General features: G+C 43.3%; 1 protein-coding gene across 2 annotated transcripts; it reads right to left on the reverse strand.

Annotated features, from left to right (window-relative positions):
* Positions 1-1,432: 1,432 nt before the first annotated feature.
* LOC108361799 (uncharacterized) lies at positions 1,433-15,579 on the reverse strand. 2 transcript variants are annotated; one of them, XM_017614563.1, is made up of 10 exons: positions 14,830-15,579; positions 14,579-14,763; positions 11,912-14,213; positions 10,607-11,712; positions 9,923-10,576; positions 6,297-9,449; positions 5,215-6,220; positions 4,826-5,150; positions 4,634-4,740; positions 1,433-2,966 (listed from the first exon to the last, which is right to left on the reverse strand). In XM_017614563.1, the coding sequence occupies exons 1-10, from the start codon at positions 15,113-15,115 to the stop codon at positions 2,050-2,052; spliced, it is 10,041 nt and encodes a 3,346-aa protein (XP_017470052.1). In that variant the 5' UTR covers positions 15,116-15,579; the 3' UTR covers positions 1,433-2,049. The 2 variants fall into 2 exon arrangements, with proteins under 2 accessions (XP_017470052.1, XP_017470051.1); XM_017614562.1 differs by having other exon boundaries at positions 9,923-11,712.
* Between the last annotated feature and the right edge of the window lie 3,714 nt (positions 15,580-19,293).

Below are 19,293 nucleotides of genomic sequence, written 5' to 3' on the forward strand. Positions count from 1 at the left end.
TTAAATAATACAATATAATAAAAAAAAAAATCAATAGCTTTAGCTTTGACTTTTTACCCTTTTCTACCCTTTGCCTATGCTTGAAAATTGTTCTTTTCTTTTAAGCTTTTGCATATACTTATGCTTTCACATTCCAGACTACACTTGTGTGGTTGTTTTTGTTGAAGCTTTCACCTGCATTCGAGTTTTTCCTCTCATTCAAGCTTTCGTCTTTACTAGAGTTTTTCTTAACATTCAAGATTTCGGCTACATTTTAGCTCTCGCTTCCCTGTGAACTTTCACCTGCACTTGCACTTTTGCTTTAATTGAAGCTTATGCCAACATTTGAACTTTTGTTTTCCTGTGTGCTTAGGGCTGCAACTTTTGTCAAAATTTCGGGTTTTGATTTCTCACAGGCTTTCGCCTGCACTTGCGCTTTTGCTTTTATTGAAGCTTTTGCCTGCATTTGAACTTTTGCTTCTGCACTTGCAATTGCTATATTTCACTCAAGCTTTCGCCTGAATTTTGTTGTAGCTTGCACTGAGAAGCTTTCGCCTACACTTGTGCTTTTGTTGTTATTGAAGCTTTTGCTTTCCTGTAAAATTTGGGCTGTAGCTTTCACTGAGAAGCTTTCGCCTACACTTGTGCTTTTGTTCTTATTCAAGCTTTTGCCTGCACTGCGTTATTTAGAGCTTTCGCCCATACTTGACCGTTTTTCATTCAAGCTTTTGGCTGAACTTGAACTTTTGCTTTGCCTAAAGCTTTCGCTGCACTTGTGTTATAGCTTTCATTTAAGCGTTCGCCTAAACTTGTACTTTTTCTTTGTCTAAAGCTTTCGCCTACGCTTGTTATAGATTTTACTGATGTTTCTGCCTAAACTTGAACTTGTGCTTGCCACAAAGCTTTAGCCTGCAATTGAGTTTTAGCTTTCACTTAGCTTTCGCCCATACTTGGGTTGTTTGCATTCATTCAAGCTTTTTCCTGCATTTGCACTGTAGCTTTCATTGTTTATCTAAGCTTGAACTCTAATTTCGCCCAAAACTTTCGCCTGCACTTGCGTTATAGCTTTCACTTAAGCTTTTGCCTAAACTTAAGCTTATGCTTCCCCTGAAGCTTTCGCCTGCAATTGAGTTGCAGCTTTCACTGAAGCTTATGCTAATACTTTTGCCTGTATATAGCTTTCACAAAAGCTTTAGTGTAAACTTGAGCTGTTTTCTTTTATTCAAGCTTCCAAGTACACTTGCGCCCACTATCGCTAAAACTTTCGTTTATACTCAAGCTATTGCTTCCAAACAAATTAGTTAACAAATTAAAAAACATAAAACTAAAATAATTAATTTAGTACAAAGCACATTTTTGAGCGTACTTTCGTACATATTACATACACACAATATATGTATTGCATAGTGCAGTTGCTTACAAGTAAAATACAAAAATAAAAAGTCCGCAAAANATACGTGTCGCCTGTCAACGTGATTTCGTTTTTTTGTTTTGTTCATATTTCGGTCTGGTTTCAATTGTTGCTTCTTGATGAGTGAGTCTAACACTAATACTAAGTATACAATGTTAATTAACTATATGTATTTATTAAATTTCTTTTCTCGATTTACCTCTCCATAAACTGTAGTGATGTACTGAGTCATGTAAACAGTAATAAATTTCCAATAAGTGGCCTAAACATTTAATGAATTCGATAAGCGCGCCAATAATCGAGAGCGAATGTCGCGCAGAAGAGGACAGCCTCACATAAAAGTAAAAAGTACATGCTGTCAGCTAAGCAAACATCTCGGGCTTCTGCTTCCTTGCGCTACATTATTGAACGAACGTGCCCGCGTCATATCAGCATGTATGAATGTTGTTGGTGTTGAAATCTACTTGACATTACCTTACATACATACATATACATAATACATAAAATATTTGCCTACAACTGCTAACGGCTCCCAGCCATAAGTGCTGCTACTTTTTCCCAAAATTTTCGTAGCTTATATCTACAAACGCACACAAGTACTACTTTCCGTGCATCTAAAATCCGCGCAACAATGTATTAATTTTCGTTCGCGTGTGTTGTTATGTGTTATAGTCATCATGCTGCGAGCTAAAGTAGCTAACCAACCCACTAAATTCGCTCGCTTGCCCTTCACCACTGCCAGCAGCAGCTGCTGCTGAGGATGCGCCTTGCGCAGAGGACGAATCATCACCGCCATCGCCCTGTATACCACCTGGTGAGCTGCGCGAACCCGATGATTCGCCGGTAATGACCAATGGTGATTTGGTTTGTGCTGCAGCATATGTTTCCAGTGTGGTGAGTTTCTTTCTGGGTGGCTGTGGTGGCTCGCTTACAACATTCGCCGTGATTGCTGTGGCTGCTGCAGTTGCAGTCACCACGGGTGTTTTGTTGTTGACTATTGCAGCGACTGGGGCGGCAGTCACCGTAATGGATTCGGTTACGATTGCACGTGTCGGTATTGGTCGTGGTGGTGCTGATGGAGCGGTTGATGTTGCTGGCGTGGAAACGGGTGTGGAATTTGGTGTAGCTGATGCTGCCGTTGCTGGTGGCGCTGATGGTGGCGCCTGTGTTATTGTTGGCGTTGGTATTGGCGACTTTTGGGCAATGTTACGTGTAGCATTTGTGCTTGATAATGATGGTGGCGCAGACACAATGACCGAGCTGGGCTTTGAAATGGTTGCTGCTGCGCTTTTTGTTATGGTTTTCGTGTTGTTGGTGCTTGCTGCTGCTGCTGATGCTGCGGCTGCTGCCGCTGAAATAGCTGCTGCTGCTGAAATTGCTGCCGCTACGGAAGTGGCTGCCGATGCTGAAGATGTTGCTGATGGGCCTCCTCTTGATGTTGCTGCCGCTGCCGCCGCTGCTGCTGCTGCTGCGGCGGCAGCTACTGTGGCGGGAGTGGGTGGTCGCTGTAGCTGGGATACATGTGGTGTGGTCAATGGTGGCGGTGGTGGATAATAACCATATGGTGAATAAGTACCTGCCATGAGAGGTGAGAGTTTAGTTTTTGGGGGAGTGACAGCGAATGCTGGGTTCACTTAATGAGCGAATTTTTGAACATGATTCTGATAAACTGATTGCATTTGGAATATTTTGGAACCTCAAATTTCGTGCTCTTAAGTTTATCTTATAAAACCTCGAAGTTTTTAGGAGACTTGAGCATCTATGGATTTGCTGCTTCGTCCAATAAAACTTTTGAACGACGAGTTATTAATATTAAGGCATATAAGTATACAAGTCAACGCATCACATGCAATTAACTCGCTTGGTCTATCTTATATCGCTGCAAAGCCCTGTGAACGGATTTGAACTTGTGGCAAGCGCTCAAAACTTCGGTTAGTTTAGACCAGTCTAGGCAAAATATACACACCCTTATAGCGCATATTGCCTCCCGAGGCTACTGGCTATCATTTGGCGCGCATTTTCCGCATGCAATAAAGCGCACTGAATGCTTTCTTTCTGCACTCGTCAATGTTTCTTTTTCAGAAAGTCGAGTAAACTCCTAAAAATGTCGCCTGATTTGACATTTTAAGGTTAGCGATTTGATTTATGGAGTTCAAAATTTGTCTCTTATATCGCTTTACATCCGGAACTAGTTGAGTTCAAGACCTTTCCTTTCTGCCTACCTTGCCAGACTGCCAGTGCAAATTGTCGTTAGGAAGGAGCGCCCAAAAGTTGTAAAAAAAAAGAATAGGAGCGCTACAGTTTTCTGCCGCCCTAAGGCAGGTATGAGGTATCTAAGAGAAATTGAAATTGATAAATTGAAAAATTGAAAAATTGAAAAAGCAACGACAAATTACATGGCGAATTTAGCTGAGTGGGTAGACCAATGGTCGTTGCTGGTTCAAGTTCCAGTGATGAAGAGATGTGATAATCTCCGAACCTTCTAACGCTTTCATTAAGAACAGTCGCATGCTCAATAAAATTTTACATTATAAATAAATAATAAACAAGTAATAATAAATAAATCAAAATAAGAACCTGTACCAAAAACATTTTGATAATATGCAAACATTTCAGCTGCATATCCTAAATCTCAGTCTAATGCGGGAGGCTCTTTACATTCAAGGGACCATTAAAAAACTCTGAACCAGTGATATGAGCCGGTGCCTAGGTTATACAGGCACTGCCGAGTTAATTTCAATAAAACTCGCTTTGAATTCCAATTGGCAGGGGTTGAAATTCACTCGAAAGCGAAATGCAGAACCCGAATTTCCTGATAACAACGATTTCATTGTCTTCCTGGTGCTTACCCAAATCTCAAAGTCCATTGCGGCAGACTCTAATATACACTCAAAAGGTCATAAAGAGGCTATTACCGACAGCAGCAATAATANGTTCCCTGCCGAGTGAATTTAAATAAAACTCGCTTTGAATTCCAATTGGCAGGGGTTGAAATTCCAACAATGATTTCATTGTCTTCCTGGTGCTTACCCAAATCTCAAAGTCCATTGCGGCAGACTCTATACACTCAAAAGGTCATAAAGAGGCTATTACCGACAGCAGCAATAATAAACTAACCATTTGCAAAATATTCTAGACGGATACCCTAAAATCATTGTCCATTACGGTGTATGCAAAGTTTCTTCTATATATATATTTTTAATAAAGTTTATGAAGCAGGCAATCAATTTTACATTCACTTACGTGGGCCACTCGCAAACTCGGGTCCTCCTCCGCTTACTGGAACGCGTAAATTCGGCGGCACAGGTGGTCCACGTGGCACAAAGTTAGGATTGCCGTATATTGGTGGCCTGCAAAAAGACAGAAATAGAAGCAAAGTCAACACTTCGGAACGCCCTACTACATAAATTTGCATTTTGGAAACCATTTTTTTACCGATATGGATTCAGATGTGACGTTGAATGACGTGCTGGTGGTGGTGGTCCACCATACATACTAGCACCCATACCGCTAGGCATATGATGTTCACCCGGTGCAGGGTATGTGGGACGTTCGCCGGCTCCAGCTTGTGGCGGTTGGCCATGATTGCTCAGTGCTGAAGCGCTGCCACGCAATGGTGGTGGTGGACCATAACTTTGGCGCATACCATGTGGCGGTAATCCTGGCATGCCTGGCGCATCGCGGTGACGTTGCATTGAAGGTGGTGGGCGTGCGCCACTAACAGCTGACAGTGATGTCGGTGGCGCAAAGAAGCGCGCAACTACAAAAACAAATAAATTGTGTTATTTATTAAACTGAAATAATTCACGCAATGTCAAACTCACCATCAGCACCCGGATACAAGTTGCTCATGGCTCTGACAACGCTAGCATGCGCGGCGGCTGCTGGTAGTTGCGGCATGCGCGTTATTACCGATGCTTGTGATACTGCAGCTGAGCTAGCGCTGGAACGCGCTGCGCCCTCTTGCTGTTTGTATAGCTGCGGTGGTGGTGGAGCGTTAACCGAAGCAGAGACTGCTGACTTTATGACACCGCCACCGACGCCGCTGCCACCTCTTCCGTTGCTGGATGGTGGCTCAGGCGCTTTATCTGATTGTGTCGTTGCCGCGGTGACAGCGGCAGCTGTTTGCTGTTTTTGTAAAGTATCCCGCAAAGGTGTAATCTTTTTTCGTCTACCGCGCGGCTTTGGTTCCGGCTCAGCTTTGTTGACGCCGGCACCAGCTGGCGCAGAAGTAACGCTGCTGTTGTGCCCTGTGCCACCGCCAACCCCACAGCTTGCAACTGCATCACGCGAGCCGTGCGCGCCAGGCAAAGGTTGTGATGTGGGTGGAAGATTGTGGCGCGCAGCAGCATTCATAAGATGTTGCGCCGCCAACATTTGCTCCATTGTCACACCCGCCGGTAGACGCGGCATATGCTGTGGTGGAAAACTGTTACGGTTCAAGGGTTGACCAAGCGGCGCGTTAAGTGCGCTCTGCAGCAAGTGCGTAGGCGGCGTTGAAGTGGGATGACGCTGCAGCAGATGAGCAAGCGGCATACTGGCGCTATGTGGTGGAAATTGATGACGCAGCAACGGAGGATGTAGCGTCGGCATCGGCAAGCGTTTACTGCGGGTGAGCTCCTGCAGACCTGACGGCATCGATGACATATGGTGCGACGCAGGCCCTGAGCTGGCGCCGGGCATCTGTGACAAAGCGGCTAATGAGGGATTCATGAGTGATGTCTTCCCAGCGGCTGCGGCAGCAACAGCAGCAGCACTTAGAACAGCTGCGGTAGTATTGGTTGTAAGATTTGAAATGGGGGCAGAAGCAGGTGCAGCAGCTGCCGGCGCAACAGGCGCTTCTTTGGGTTTGCTGGTCTGTTTTGTCGGTGTACGCAACACTTCATCTGGGGGCGGTAAGTCGCGNTGTTGGCGCAACAGGCGCTTCTTTGGGTTTGCTCGTCTGTTTTGTCGGTGTACGCAACACTTCATCTGGGGGCGGTAAGTCGCGCGCGGCAGCAGCAGCGCTCAACTCTTCCTCCTCTTCCACCATGCGCGCAATGGTATCCTCATCCATGTCCTCTGGGAAGTCATCGGGTAGATCGGCATCGTCAAACGCATCCACATCATCAACATTGTCCGAGTCGCCGACACTTTCGCCTTTACGTTGCAGATAATCAGCATCCAGCGCTTTCGCTTGGCGTATAACCGACAGCGGTACAGTCGACAAAGATTCGCTTGCCTTCGTCGGCGAACGCTTATCCTTTTCGCCATCTGCTTTGATGGGTGTGAGACGCGGCGTAGCAGCCAACTTTGCGCCCTCCGCATTCTTCTCGGCCAGCATGCGCTTGATTTCCTCCTGCCTCTGTATGAACTTTTGACGCTCCTCGGGTGGCGTGTCTGGTCGTTTGACACCCGGTTTTATGCCGCCATCGGAGCTCTCATCGTCAAAGTCATCCAAGTAGGCATAGCGACGTCCGCGTGTGCGACGAGTGCTGTCTTCGCTATCCGATAAACTGTCTTCATCGTCAGATTGCTTCTTCTTCTTCTTCGATGCGGTAGTCTTTCCTTTGCCCTTACCCTTGCCTTTACCCTTATTAGAATTGCTGGATTTCAGTGGCTGTGAACGTGGCTGTTTGCCCGAACCCTTGCCGCCAGTGATGTCATCCTCGTCGTCTTCCTCCTCTTCTTCGCTCTCACTGACGTCATCGTCAGAATATTCGACACGTTTCGCCTTTTTCACAGGCTGTTTCTTCAGTTTGGGCGATTTGCGCGCCACGACCGTACTATTGCCGCCTTTGCGTTGCTTCTTACGCTTCGACGGATACCAGGCGCCATCTGATTCGCTTGTTGTGTCATCGCACAAATCAGCGCTATCAACGTCCTCGAGATTTTCGGAAGCTTCTGAATCCGTCTCTGACTCACTGTAATCCCAATCATCTTTTCGTTTCTTTTTCGACTTTGGACGGTCTTCTTCCTCCTCATCATCGCTTTCATCCACAACAAACCGTCGATCCTTACGCCGTTCGCGCACTGCTCGGCGTGCCGCCTTACGTTGCTTTTTGTTCTTCTTGCCGCGCCGACGAAACACTTCCAGGCTTGAATCGCTGTCGGTGGACACAGATATTGATGTGTCCTCCTCCTCTTCGTCTTCAAAGGAAGAGGTCTTGAAATCTTCATCAGACGCGTTGTCCTCTTCGGAACTTATGTCTAATGTAGTCAATTTACGTGGCTTCTTCTTCGTCTTAGTCGTCTTTGGTTTCGCCTTGCGTTTGAGCACTTCATCGGATTCTTCGCCATCCTCCTCTGCCTTTCCTTTGTCAGTGCCATCTGCCTTCTCTTGGGTCTCCTTTTCGCCTTCTGCGCCTTTTGCGTTCTCTGCGTCTTCTACCTTCACCTCATCATCCTTCTTTTCTTCTTTTTTTGCTGCTTCCGCAGCATCCGTTTCAAGTTGATGTTGTCGTGCTTTCTCCTCTTTATCTGCCTCCATTATGGTCGAAATATCTTTGCCGCGCCCCAAATTACCTGCGCCTGCAAGCGCGTCCATTTCCTTCTTGAGTGCCGAATTGATCAAGTCGTCATACTCGTTTAAACGGTAGCTGACATTGATTTGACGCCGCTTGCGTAGTTTGTAAATCGGCTCATTATCACTGTCGGTTAGAGAAGAAGATGAGGAAGAGCCCGTGCCGCTGCGCGATCCACCGCTCTCGCTGCCAGTTCGATGAGCTGAGCCGCTACCGGTGCCACTATCCGAGGTATTTCGTTGTCGCCGTCGAGTGGCGATACCGCGTGCCGCTGCACGTCGCCGACTGCGACCATCGCCGCGCCTGCGCTTGTGACTATCTCGATAGCTTTCCGCACGCGACTTGCTTTTGCCTGAGCCCTTCTTCACCAGCGGCTTATCGTCATCGCTGTCATCGTCACTTGGACTTGCACCATGCTTTTTGGCCTTCTTATTTCTTTCCTCGCTATCATCCTCATCCGAACTGCCGCTGGTGTCACCGCTTTCACCCTCGCCGCCTTCCTTATCATTTTCGCAACGACGCTTACCCTTTTTCTTCTGCTTCTTGCGCTCTTTTAACTCCTTTAACTGTTGCTTCTCATTCTCCAAACGCACTAGCTCGGCACGCTCTGCTTCGGCCGCCAAGCGCTTATTCTCCTCTTCCTGCAAGCGTTTCTGCTCCACAAATTCATCGAAATCGTTCAGCTGTTTCTCTAAAGCGGCAATCAGCTGCTCCTGTTGGCAGGGCGGACAATACCAATCGCCTTCGGGTATGAAGAACAGCACCGGCGATAGGCAGGAACAATGATAGCCCTTGTCGCAGTTATCGCACAGCAAAATCCATTCAGGATGATCAGACTTGCCACACTTTTGACACGCCTCCTCGTCGCCATCTTCACCCTCTTCAGCGTCTTCTTTGCGTGCGGTACGCGCACGCTTCATTGGTACCACCTGAGTGTCGTCCTCCAAATCGGATTCGGGTGAAAATTCGTGGTCGGAACGGAAAAGCGGAGAGCCGGGATCACTTTCCTGAGGCGGCTCATCATCTTCTTCTGGCTCTTCTTGCTCCTCGGAACCCGACGACCAGCCATCTTTGCCCGGACACTTCTTTTTGGCTTTCTTCTTCATTTCCACTTCGCTCTCCTCTTCTGAAGATGACGATGGTTCTGAAGGCGGCAGTACTGTGGGATCTGTTTGCGCCTCAGCCTTCTTTTTCTTCTTCAACTCCTGCTTCATAGTACGCAGTGCAATCTCCTCGAGTTTGCGCCGTTCGGCCTCCTCACGTATTTTTTGTTGTGCAATGCGACGCGATTGACGCACCGGCGTCTCAGAATCAATAGTTTCAATAATATTGGTAGTGTCCACATCGAGTAGCTGGCGCGCACCTCGACCGCGCGCTGAGGCAGGCGTAGTCTCGGTTTCGCTCTTTTCCGGGGTTGCGGTTTTAGTTGGCGAAGTTGCGCTTTTAACAGTTTGAGCAGCAGGCGTCGCTGGCGCAACTGGTCTTGTAGGTGTACTTGTAATTTTTCCGCTGGGAGCGGGAGTTTCTGCCTTTTTAATTTCCGTTTTAGGTTTCGGCTGTAAACGAAATAACGAATATATAGTTAGCAAAGATAGGATAAGATAAGGTTGCAATTAACATTGAGATTAATATTAAGACTGAGATTGTGGTTGACATTCGTACTAAGAATAAGAAACAATACAAGTAATTCCTAAGCAAAAAGCAAAACCGACATCAATTCTCATAAAAACAGTTTAAGATTATCATTAATCTCTTCATGATGCAATGATCGCATTTAAATCAAATTAGAATGGGACCACCTGTGAGGTAACACCTTTCCTTTAAAAACAGAATTAACGTGGTCCAAAGTTTTATGCGGTAACATACATAAAAAATAAAAAAATACAATAAAAAAAAATATTCCGACGAATTGATAACTTTTCTCTTTTTTGTGAAGTAGGTTAAAAATTAATCAAGAATCTTTTCACTTCCGTGGTTTGCCCCAGGCGCACTCATTTTATCGATACGAATAACGATTCAATTCCCTTACCTCTTCTATTGCGCTGCTTGCTGTATCCTTTTTGGCATCCTTCTTGTTTGCTTTTGCCGCCTTAGGCGATTGCTTGGGCTTTTTTACTTCCTTGCTCGCTTCCTTTGCAGTAATTGTTGTTGGCTTTCTGTCGCTTTCTACTACCTTGGCTACTTCCGCAGTTGGCTCAATTGCTTTTTCCTCTTTTACCGCAGCTTTCTTCGGCGTGACTGCCGCCGTAGTCTTTACGCCCGCCCTTGTGCGTTTCGGTTGCGGCAATTCAGCATAAATGACGGTCGCAGCACTGCGTCTACTCGAGCGCCGACCGACTAATGCCGCATCTGATTGCCTATTCCCCGCATCGGCCGGCGATGGACTCTTCTCCTTTTTTACGGCAACCTCTTCCTTTGTTTCTTGTTCCACTAACGATTCATATTTCATTTCTTTATTACTTTCAGGCTCGGTTGCGCTTGTCGTTGGCTTCACTTCCTCACTACTACGTCGCTTGCGTTGACGATCTGGTGTCTTCCGATCTGATGTTTGGCGTACAGTATTTTGCCGTTCTGGAATCTTGCGATCAGGCGTCTTCCGCTCTGGCGTTTTCCGCTCTAACATTTTACGCTCTGGTGTCTTGCGCTCTAGCAGCTTACGCTCTGGTGTCTTGCGCTCTAGCAGCTTACGCTCTGGTGTCTTGCGCTCTAGCACCTTGCTCTCTGGTGTCCTTTCTTTGCTCTCAGCACCGGCCAGTGACTCCAGCTTTTTAACGATATCGCTTGTGACTGCTGTGGCGCTGGCATCGCTGATTGTTCGCTTGCGTGGTATTGAGTCCTCATCACTTTCTTCCTGTCTGATCTGAGTAAGTAAATTCTTCTTGAGTGGCTTAGTTATGGGCAACTTTTTTGGAGGCGGAAATGTGGCTAGCGCATTACCATCGCTATCCTCGGTTGTTGCTTTTGTTGAAAGAGCAGAGGTTATTGTTGATTCAATGTTGGACACCGACGCATTCACTATTACTGCAGCTGGCGCCGTCTTTTCATTGCTCTTTTTCAACTTTTTCTCAATTATTTCAGCAAGAGTTGGCTTCTGGCGAATTGTTGGCGTTGGCGCTAGTGTTGGGCGTTCTAGCGTTAACGGCGGTGGCATTTGTGCCACAGGCGTTGGCAATACTGGCACTGTGCTCGCAAACGGCGATACCATCGGAGCTACTGCAGCTGTTGTTGTTGCAGAAGCGAACACTGGAAACGCCAAAGCGGTGGGGCTTGTCAGATTAAGTGGCATGCTCTTCTCTTCCACCAATGGCGCGACGATCGGGCTCGTAGCGTTTTTCGCTGCTGTTTGTGCTAGACTGCTTTCCCTCTTTGCAGCCGCTTCGTGCGCCACCTTGAGATTTTTCACACAGCGTTCGATTTGTCGACGCGGCGTTATAATTTTTCGTCTACGGCGCGCATCTTCTTCGCCACTGGATGATGTGGTCTCTTCAATGCGACCCTTCTGTGCTTCTACTTTCTTACGCAAGTCGGTGTTAGTTATTTTCGGGCGCATTTTTAGCCGCTTGCCACCTACATCGGCTGGGTCGATGTCATCCTCAGTAGCAAGTTCTTCTTGCTGCTCCGAAAGTACATCTACTTCACTCTCTGAAGTTGATAAACGATGTACGGGCGGCGGTGGCAAGTCTTCCAGGCGACGTTTACGATTGACTACAGCATGGGATGTGGAAACGACAGTGGTAATAAGAGCCTTCTCAGTTGGTTTAGTGGCATTCAATGTGGGTGGACTTGCTCTAGCAGTGTCTGTCTTTTTTTCTATATTATTTATNTTGCTCCGAAAGTACATCTACTTCACTCTCTGAAGTTGATAAACGATGTACGGGCGGCGGTGCAAAGTCTTCCAGGCGACGTTTACGATTGACTACAGCATGGGATGTGGAAACGACAGTGGTAATAAGAGCCTTCTCAGTTGGTTTAGTGGGTGGACTTGCTCTAGCAGTGTCTGTCTTTTTTTCTATATTATTTATGCTTGGTGTTGGCAATATTGGTTCCTCAATATTATCGCTTACTGAAGCAGTTAATTTTCTTTCACAATTTGTTGGTTGATTTGTTGCATCCTCACTTGCGACAGCTGAACTTTCACAATTGGTTTTCTCTGCCAATAATTCACTTGAGTGCGTGGGAATTTCCTTTTCGTCTGTTTCAATGCCGCCGCCTTCTTTTTCTGTATGAAAGTCATCTTTGTTCTCTTTATGACAGCCATCTTCCTTCTCGATATGAAAGTCATCCTTCTCCTCAGTAAGAATGCCATCTTTCTTTTCTGTATCAACAACTTCACTATTTATGACATCTTCAGCCTTCTTTTTTTCAACAACGACACCTGTTTGCTTTGTGTCGGCGATAATCGCCTCTTCAATATCAACAATGTCTGCCTGATCTACCTCAGCAGCTTTTTCGGGAAGTTTAACATCATTCTCCTTAACATCTGCGCTGCTGTTCGCTTTTTTGTCGTCCTTCTTTTCTTCATAGGCTGACTCCTTTGATGTGTTGTCGTCACTATCAGTAGGATGTGCGACATTTTTCGCGTGTTCCTCTTCTTCTTCGGTTGGTTTGACTTCAACTTCCTTCTCTACATTATTTTTTTCTTCTAAAATATTCTCTTTTACTTTCCCCGAATGTTCAGCCACTTCATTATTTGTCTGGTCCTTATGTTTTTCCTTTAATATTTCATCTTCTAAATCATTTTCTTTTGCTATTGCTTTGTTGTGGTCCAGTGTATTATCCTGCATATTTAGTTCTACAGTATTTTCTTTCTGATTGCGGACATCTTCATGCGGCACAGCCGCAACTTCAACCTTCTCGTCGTGCTGATTTTCTTCATTTACCTTCTCATCACGTTCAACCTCAATTTTACCATTTTCCTGTTGCGAAATCTCACCGCAATCAACATCTTCGCCATTAGTGGTGACTTTTGTCAAATGTTCGTTTATTTCCGGAATTGCTGCTGCTTTTAAGCTATTATCAACTTTTGCTGGAGCTACATCTTTACTATCTTCCTTTCCACCGTCTTTATTATTTTCTATTACACTTTCACCATCAGCCATTTCAGCCTCATTTCCGGCTTTGTCCTTCTCGGATGTCTCATCTTTATTTATTTCTGTGCATACAGCTTCTTTTCCAAAATCCTCTTCAACGACACTTTCTACTTCTTTGTCCCCATCCTTGGGTGCTTGCTTTATTGGACTAAGTTTAAGGCAACCTGGCTCGCCAAAGAAAAATGTCGCTTTTGCCTCGTCTGTTTTTGTAGGTGTCGTAGCAGTTGTTGTAGTTGTTGCTGCTGTTGTTTCCGCTTCACTTTTGCCATTTCCTACTAAGCACTCCGCGCCACTTCCTTCGCCGTAAACATAAAGTGTTTCCTCTGAAATTTCTTCACCGACCATGCAGTCTGGTTGCGTATCGGTATAGTTACCTTCAAAAAAATCGCAATGGCAAAAAATTTTGCTATTGATATTTTCACCTTCGCAGCCCTTACCACTTCCCTCGCCACGTACCACAAGTGGCGGCTCTTCAATAGCTTCACCCACTTCGTTCTCTTGATGCGAATCACCATCAGAGTCTTCTATTTCTTTCTCCTCATTTTCATCCTCCTCCGCCGCTGCACTGTCTATATCTTCTTCTTCTATGGACAATTCTTCTTCGTCATCATCGACATCGTCATCCTCATCCTCTTCTTCCCCCTCTGATTTTGTATTTTCATATCTGCTCGGTTTTTTGGCGCGATTGGCATCTAAAAGCGAAGGACGCGCTTTTTTGATTATATTTAACTCTTCACTGCGCGGTGAACTTTTATCCACCTCTTCCAAAGCACGTTTGGTTGCGACCGGAGCAGTGGTTGTTGGTGATGAAACAGTTAATTTACCATTATTAGATAATTTTATACGCAAATTTGGTACACGCGCTTCCTCCTCCTGTGAGTCATCTTGTTCTTCTGGTGGCGGTGGTTTCTCCACCTGAGCTGTGCAACTGTTACTGCTGCTGGTGTCTTCATCCACACCAATATCTGTAGAAGGCAACACTACTTCGTTGCCGCGCAATCGTGATATCAGGTTAACTAGTTCTTCGCGTGTTGTGGCGACAACTTGCCATATGTCCTCGTCCAAATGTTCCTGATAGATGCGTAAATTGCCGTCGCCATCCTGTGTAAAGTAGTATGCATGTCCGTGTCGATCACGACCGATTGGTTGTGAACGTAACGAGTCGGCACCCATTGTGAGTATTTGAGCGCGAAATTTTCCATTGCGTTGGAACTGACTTTCCAGCAATTCCTGCAAGTAAGTGAATGTAAAATTGAGTTCGAATTTCACAGCAGAAATATATCGTCGTTTAAAGTTCAAAACCGCGTATCGTCGTTCTACAAAACGGCTGATTTCTTTTGCCGAAAAATTGGATTTTCTCACACAAACCCTTGGCTCAAGCTTTATCCATTCGTCCTGAAATATACCAGCCAGAAATGCGATGGTTTTATAAAAATGCGAACCATTTTGAAATATGAGTGTTTTTACTCTAAAAAATAATTTATGAAACCTCACATTTGTATTATCTTGATACGCGGTTTTGCAATTTGTTGATACGCGGTTTTATACTTTAAACGACGATATGCATCATTAATGTTTTTTTTGGATATGCTTACTCTAAAAATACGCAGTTTTACTTTCAAGCTCGACTTTTTGTAGCCAAAACGTTCTATCTCCCAAGCATCCTGAGCGGAGTAAGTGAAACAGAACTTGCTTAGCGCCGACTCCCAGCTTTTCTCATGCACAGTTTTACGCGTTTTACGCAAAAGTTTAATGTGCAGGTCACGCAACTGATCGAAGACTATTAATAAAAAAAATAGTAGTTAAATAAAAACAGTCAGCAGTCTAGTAATCTGTAATTACTTACCTTCATCTGTATTTGTTAGCCAATCTTGTAAATGCTTGAAATTCGGCAAAGCAATGCCCAAATCCTTGGAGAACTTTTGTAGAAATGCACAAATCACCGCAAAGTCCGGATCATTGGCACAGGAACGCAAGGAGGAGTTAACCACTTCATCATTTCCCTCCTCACCCTCCTCGTTTCCTCCATCTTCTTCTCTTTTCAGTTCGGCCAATGCAGCTGATGACGCCGATGCCGATTCCGCAGCCGAAGCCGCAGCCGCGGCCGCTGCGGCTATCATCGACGACGCCATCTTTCGTGCCGTTTATGTTCTCCACTACCGCCGTGCTACCGTGCTTCCGCCGCCTAAAGTTCAATTACTTTTTCACGTAGCCACAAGCACAGACGCACGCACACAAACTCTTGTATCCACACCTTTTTTTGTTTATTATTATTTTTAAAACAAATATTTCCCTCTGCTATTCTGCCTCTGTTGGCGACAGAATGCGGTGCTTTGCGCGACGCCAGTGAGCTCTACTTTGATCTACTCACTCACACGCTCAATCGTTGTCTTTTCGTTGCCTTCCTCTGAAAAAATTTTCTCATTGGCAAATTCTTCTTGGCTTCAACGCCGTCCATGAAAAACTGAAAATTTCCAACAAAAATCCAACATCCAAGCACTTATTTCTATTTTACACAATGTACAACATATTTATTTAACTTTTTGTGATATTTTTAGTTGGAAAATTTATATAAATTCCAAAGAATTTTTTAAAAAACAACGCAGCACACAAAAAATAACAAAATTTCTACCACAATTTTTCAATTCTCTTTCGGTAATGGAGAACGATTAGTATCCAAGCGTGTTGCCGGATCGGTGTGTGAATAGGCGAAAGGAGAATTATTGAAAAATCGTGTGCTCACAAATGCCAAACCAAAGAACGTAAATGTACATTTACGTTCTTTGATATGACGAAACATTTTTATAATTTTAGACAAATTCGCCATAAATCGCGCCACACAGCAACACTCGTTTACCCCATGTCTCCATTTTCTACTAAATGTGTCTTAACATCTGTCAAATTTCTGTTTTAACTTTGTCCCGCTTTCTCATGTAGGCAACTTGCTGTCTTAACATATCACTTTCAAAATGGCATCAAGCCAATCAGATCGAACTGTACCCAATGTAGATGGCGCGCTAAAATGAAATTTGAGTTGTCAAACTACCAAATGGCAGCTGATGTTAAGACAGCGATGGCAAGAAATTCGCCAAGACAGTTATAGTTTAAGTGTGGGAATTTTGCGGTCTCCACCTGACATTTCTGTCTTGACACCGCTTTTTTAACAGAATCTGTAGAAGGTGGAGACGTGGGGTTAGTTTGACAGCACTTGCAGCAAAAGTGGAAATTGCTGGTGCGGCAGGTGCAAGCTGAAATTATTAAATTATTACGGGATTTTCGTAATTTCATTTGTAGTTTTATCTTGCAACTTTTATTTCGGAAAGTGATTTCTGCAAATCTGCATAGAAAAAGCGCTTGCCACATCTAACAGTACTATTAAACAATTGTCGATGTTGCCAGACGATCTGTCTCTCTTTTACTTAATCGATACTTTTCGATAAAAACTGTTCTTCTATCTCCAATCACATATAAACAATCCAATGGAAATGAACTATTTGTTAAAAATGTCCGTTAAAAACATAGTACATAACTGGGAGTAAGAAATACTTAAAATATGAAATAAATTTTGTGGATAGGCAATTTTTTAAGCTGATAAAGTTAGAAAAACGAAATTCGAGGTTGTTATCGAGATTATATAAGTCCATAACATATAATTTTTTCAAAAACAAATATTTCGAGATTTCAAGGATGAAATTTTAAAAGGACATTTTCAATACTTACTAGTCCTTATGCACCAAAAAATTTAATCTGCTTAAATTCTAAAAAATTTCCCCTTTAATTTGATACCCATAATTCTTCTTTCTCCAAGCATATTTCACTGAATTTTTTAAATCATTTTTGACTTACTGACGTCAGAGTGAAAAACTAAAAACGCAATTCTGCTATATTGGGCCCATGGATCTTCGAATATAATGATTTTTATGTGTAAAATTTACTATCGCACGGTGTTATATATATAATAAGCTAGACATTTATAAAAAAAAATATTAATTATTAAATAAAAACAGAAATATTAATTATTAAATAAAAAAAGAAATATAGCCAATACTGGTCAATAAACGGAGTTTCTATTATTGCCATCAGTGCAAATCATAAGTCCCGAAAATCCCGGGATTATTTTTCAAGAATCTCGGGATTAACATTCCTAGTTTACACAGATCAGAAATAACTAAAAAAATGTGAAAATTATTAATTTCGAAAAAAATTATGTTTCGGAATATAAAATTTAAAAAAAAAACAATTTTTAGTATCAACATTTTTTGGGTATTAAGTAGTTTTTAAGGATTTTTTTTTTGGGAAAAAACTAATATTTTTAAATTTATTACGAAACAAATAATATTTACATAATATGGTAGGAAAACCTAATTTTTTAAGAAAATCAATATTTTTGGCCAAACAAAAATTATTTTGGAGGAAAAAATGTTTGGGAAATAATAAAATACTACAACTACTTTTAAGAAAAATAAAACCAGAAACAATTAAAAACGAAACCAGAAAAAAATTAAAAATGAAACCAGAAAAAAATTGATTTTTTTTTTCAAAAAATTAAAATTTTTTTCAAGGAAAAATGATGTCAACTAAATTTTTTTTAATAAAAAGTTAGGGAAAAAATATCTTTTAATCGAAATTAATGAACATTTTTATGTATTTTTACATTGATTTTTTTAAGAAGTTATTTACTTGAACCTCGATCAATAACATTTTACAACTCAAATTGTGCTATTTCCAATGGGTCGGACAAAAGTAAGAAGGGTGTTAGCTGAGTGGGTTTGAGGTAAAGGTCTTTTAACTTTACTTTCCCTTCTCGTTTCTAAAACATTAGGCTGAGCTTACGTTGGTGTGCAAGAGAACGTTTCCGAAAAGTTTGTTTATAAAAACCTCGATTTTTTATACTTCCTACATGTCTCAAAAAAGTGTGCGTAGAGATGGTTAGGCAGACGTTTAAAGCATATAAAAAATATTTGCTTTAAATGAATCCAAAGGTTTTCATTCTATTGATTTCTCATTGCAACCTTTAGCCTCCTTGAGAAGTGAAAAAAAATCTCTTGGCAGACGACATCTTATGGCCCAGGATTCGTTATAGCCCTTCAGAGCCTAGACGCTTTCTGAAATTCGCTGTTTCTGAGTTAGTAAAGAGAAGACCAGTTGAACTCAGTCAAGTATTCTTGCTTGCTTCATTCCTCAGACCTATCATTGATTCATCTTTTTACCTACCATTCGGTTGGTATAGACAAAATCCGTAGTCAAATAGCTGGAACAATAATCGACTCCTACGTTTTTCTATCTTAAAAGGCGCGTAGGCCAGCCATTTCGCAAATGTTTAAAGGACAATGACTTTTGGGGTATGCAGCTGCAATGTATGGCCGCCTAGGAAGGTGCCTCTTCCCAACTAGTTGATGTCCTCGTGAAGTCCAAGGCCGGTGGCCGTGATGCCGCCGCCATCCAAGAAATACGATGGACAGTTTGAAAAAAAAAGTTGGGCCTTGCGATGTCTGCTGCAGCTGTAGCCGGTGCTCGCGCCCGGACAAAAGAGAAGGACAAGGCATTCACAAATTTCTTCTACGAATGCTTGGATTGCCATGTGTGAGTGGTAGTTTACAGCATCGAGATCGAGAGACGAGACTCCACATCGATCAAGGTAATTAAAAAGTGAAGTCTTCTATTTACGAATGAAAATCGCACTTTTTCAGTCACTCATCAATGTCCGATATATGGGGAAGCTTGGGCAATGGCAACAAGCCAAATGAACTTTACAACGATATAGACATAGTGCAGCGAATTAAAATACATCGGCTACTTTGGCTCGGTCATATCATACGAATAGTCACAAACGTTCCACTTGGGGTAAACAGTGGAAAAGGAGGAACTCCTCAGCGCTGCAAGGCCCAGATGGACATACAACAGAATAGTAATTAATTTTTTTTTTATTATCTAAATGAGCTGAAAAAGAGTCAAACCTCCTTGACTGAAAACTCTGGCAAAAAAATAGTTTTATCAAGCAGACGAATAAATGGAAGAGGTTGTCTTCAGAGCCCTCGACACGCCTGGTTTAAATTGGTTAGGAGCAGATCAAGGCCAGATAACCGATTGGCACGACCATAGCTTCGACATGTAATCGGGGTTATAACAGCCCACAGTTGGACGGGAGTCCACGCAAACAAAATTGGTCTACAGTCAAATGACTTACATACTTATGTCGTAACTGCAGCGATGTAGATGTCATCGAGAGTATACGTCACTTCGCCGCTTTAGCTAACGGCACGCCGACATTCGTTTCATCGCTGCTCGCTTGAGTATCTGGCTAAACGGA

Source organism: Rhagoletis zephyria, unplaced genomic scaffold (assembly GCF_001687245.7).
Source record: "Rhagoletis zephyria isolate East Lansing unplaced genomic scaffold, Rhagoletis_zephyria_1.1 Rzeph_scaffold_00853, whole genome shotgun sequence".
In the NCBI taxonomy this organism is placed as follows: Eukaryota; Metazoa; Arthropoda; class Insecta; order Diptera; family Tephritidae; genus Rhagoletis; species Rhagoletis zephyria.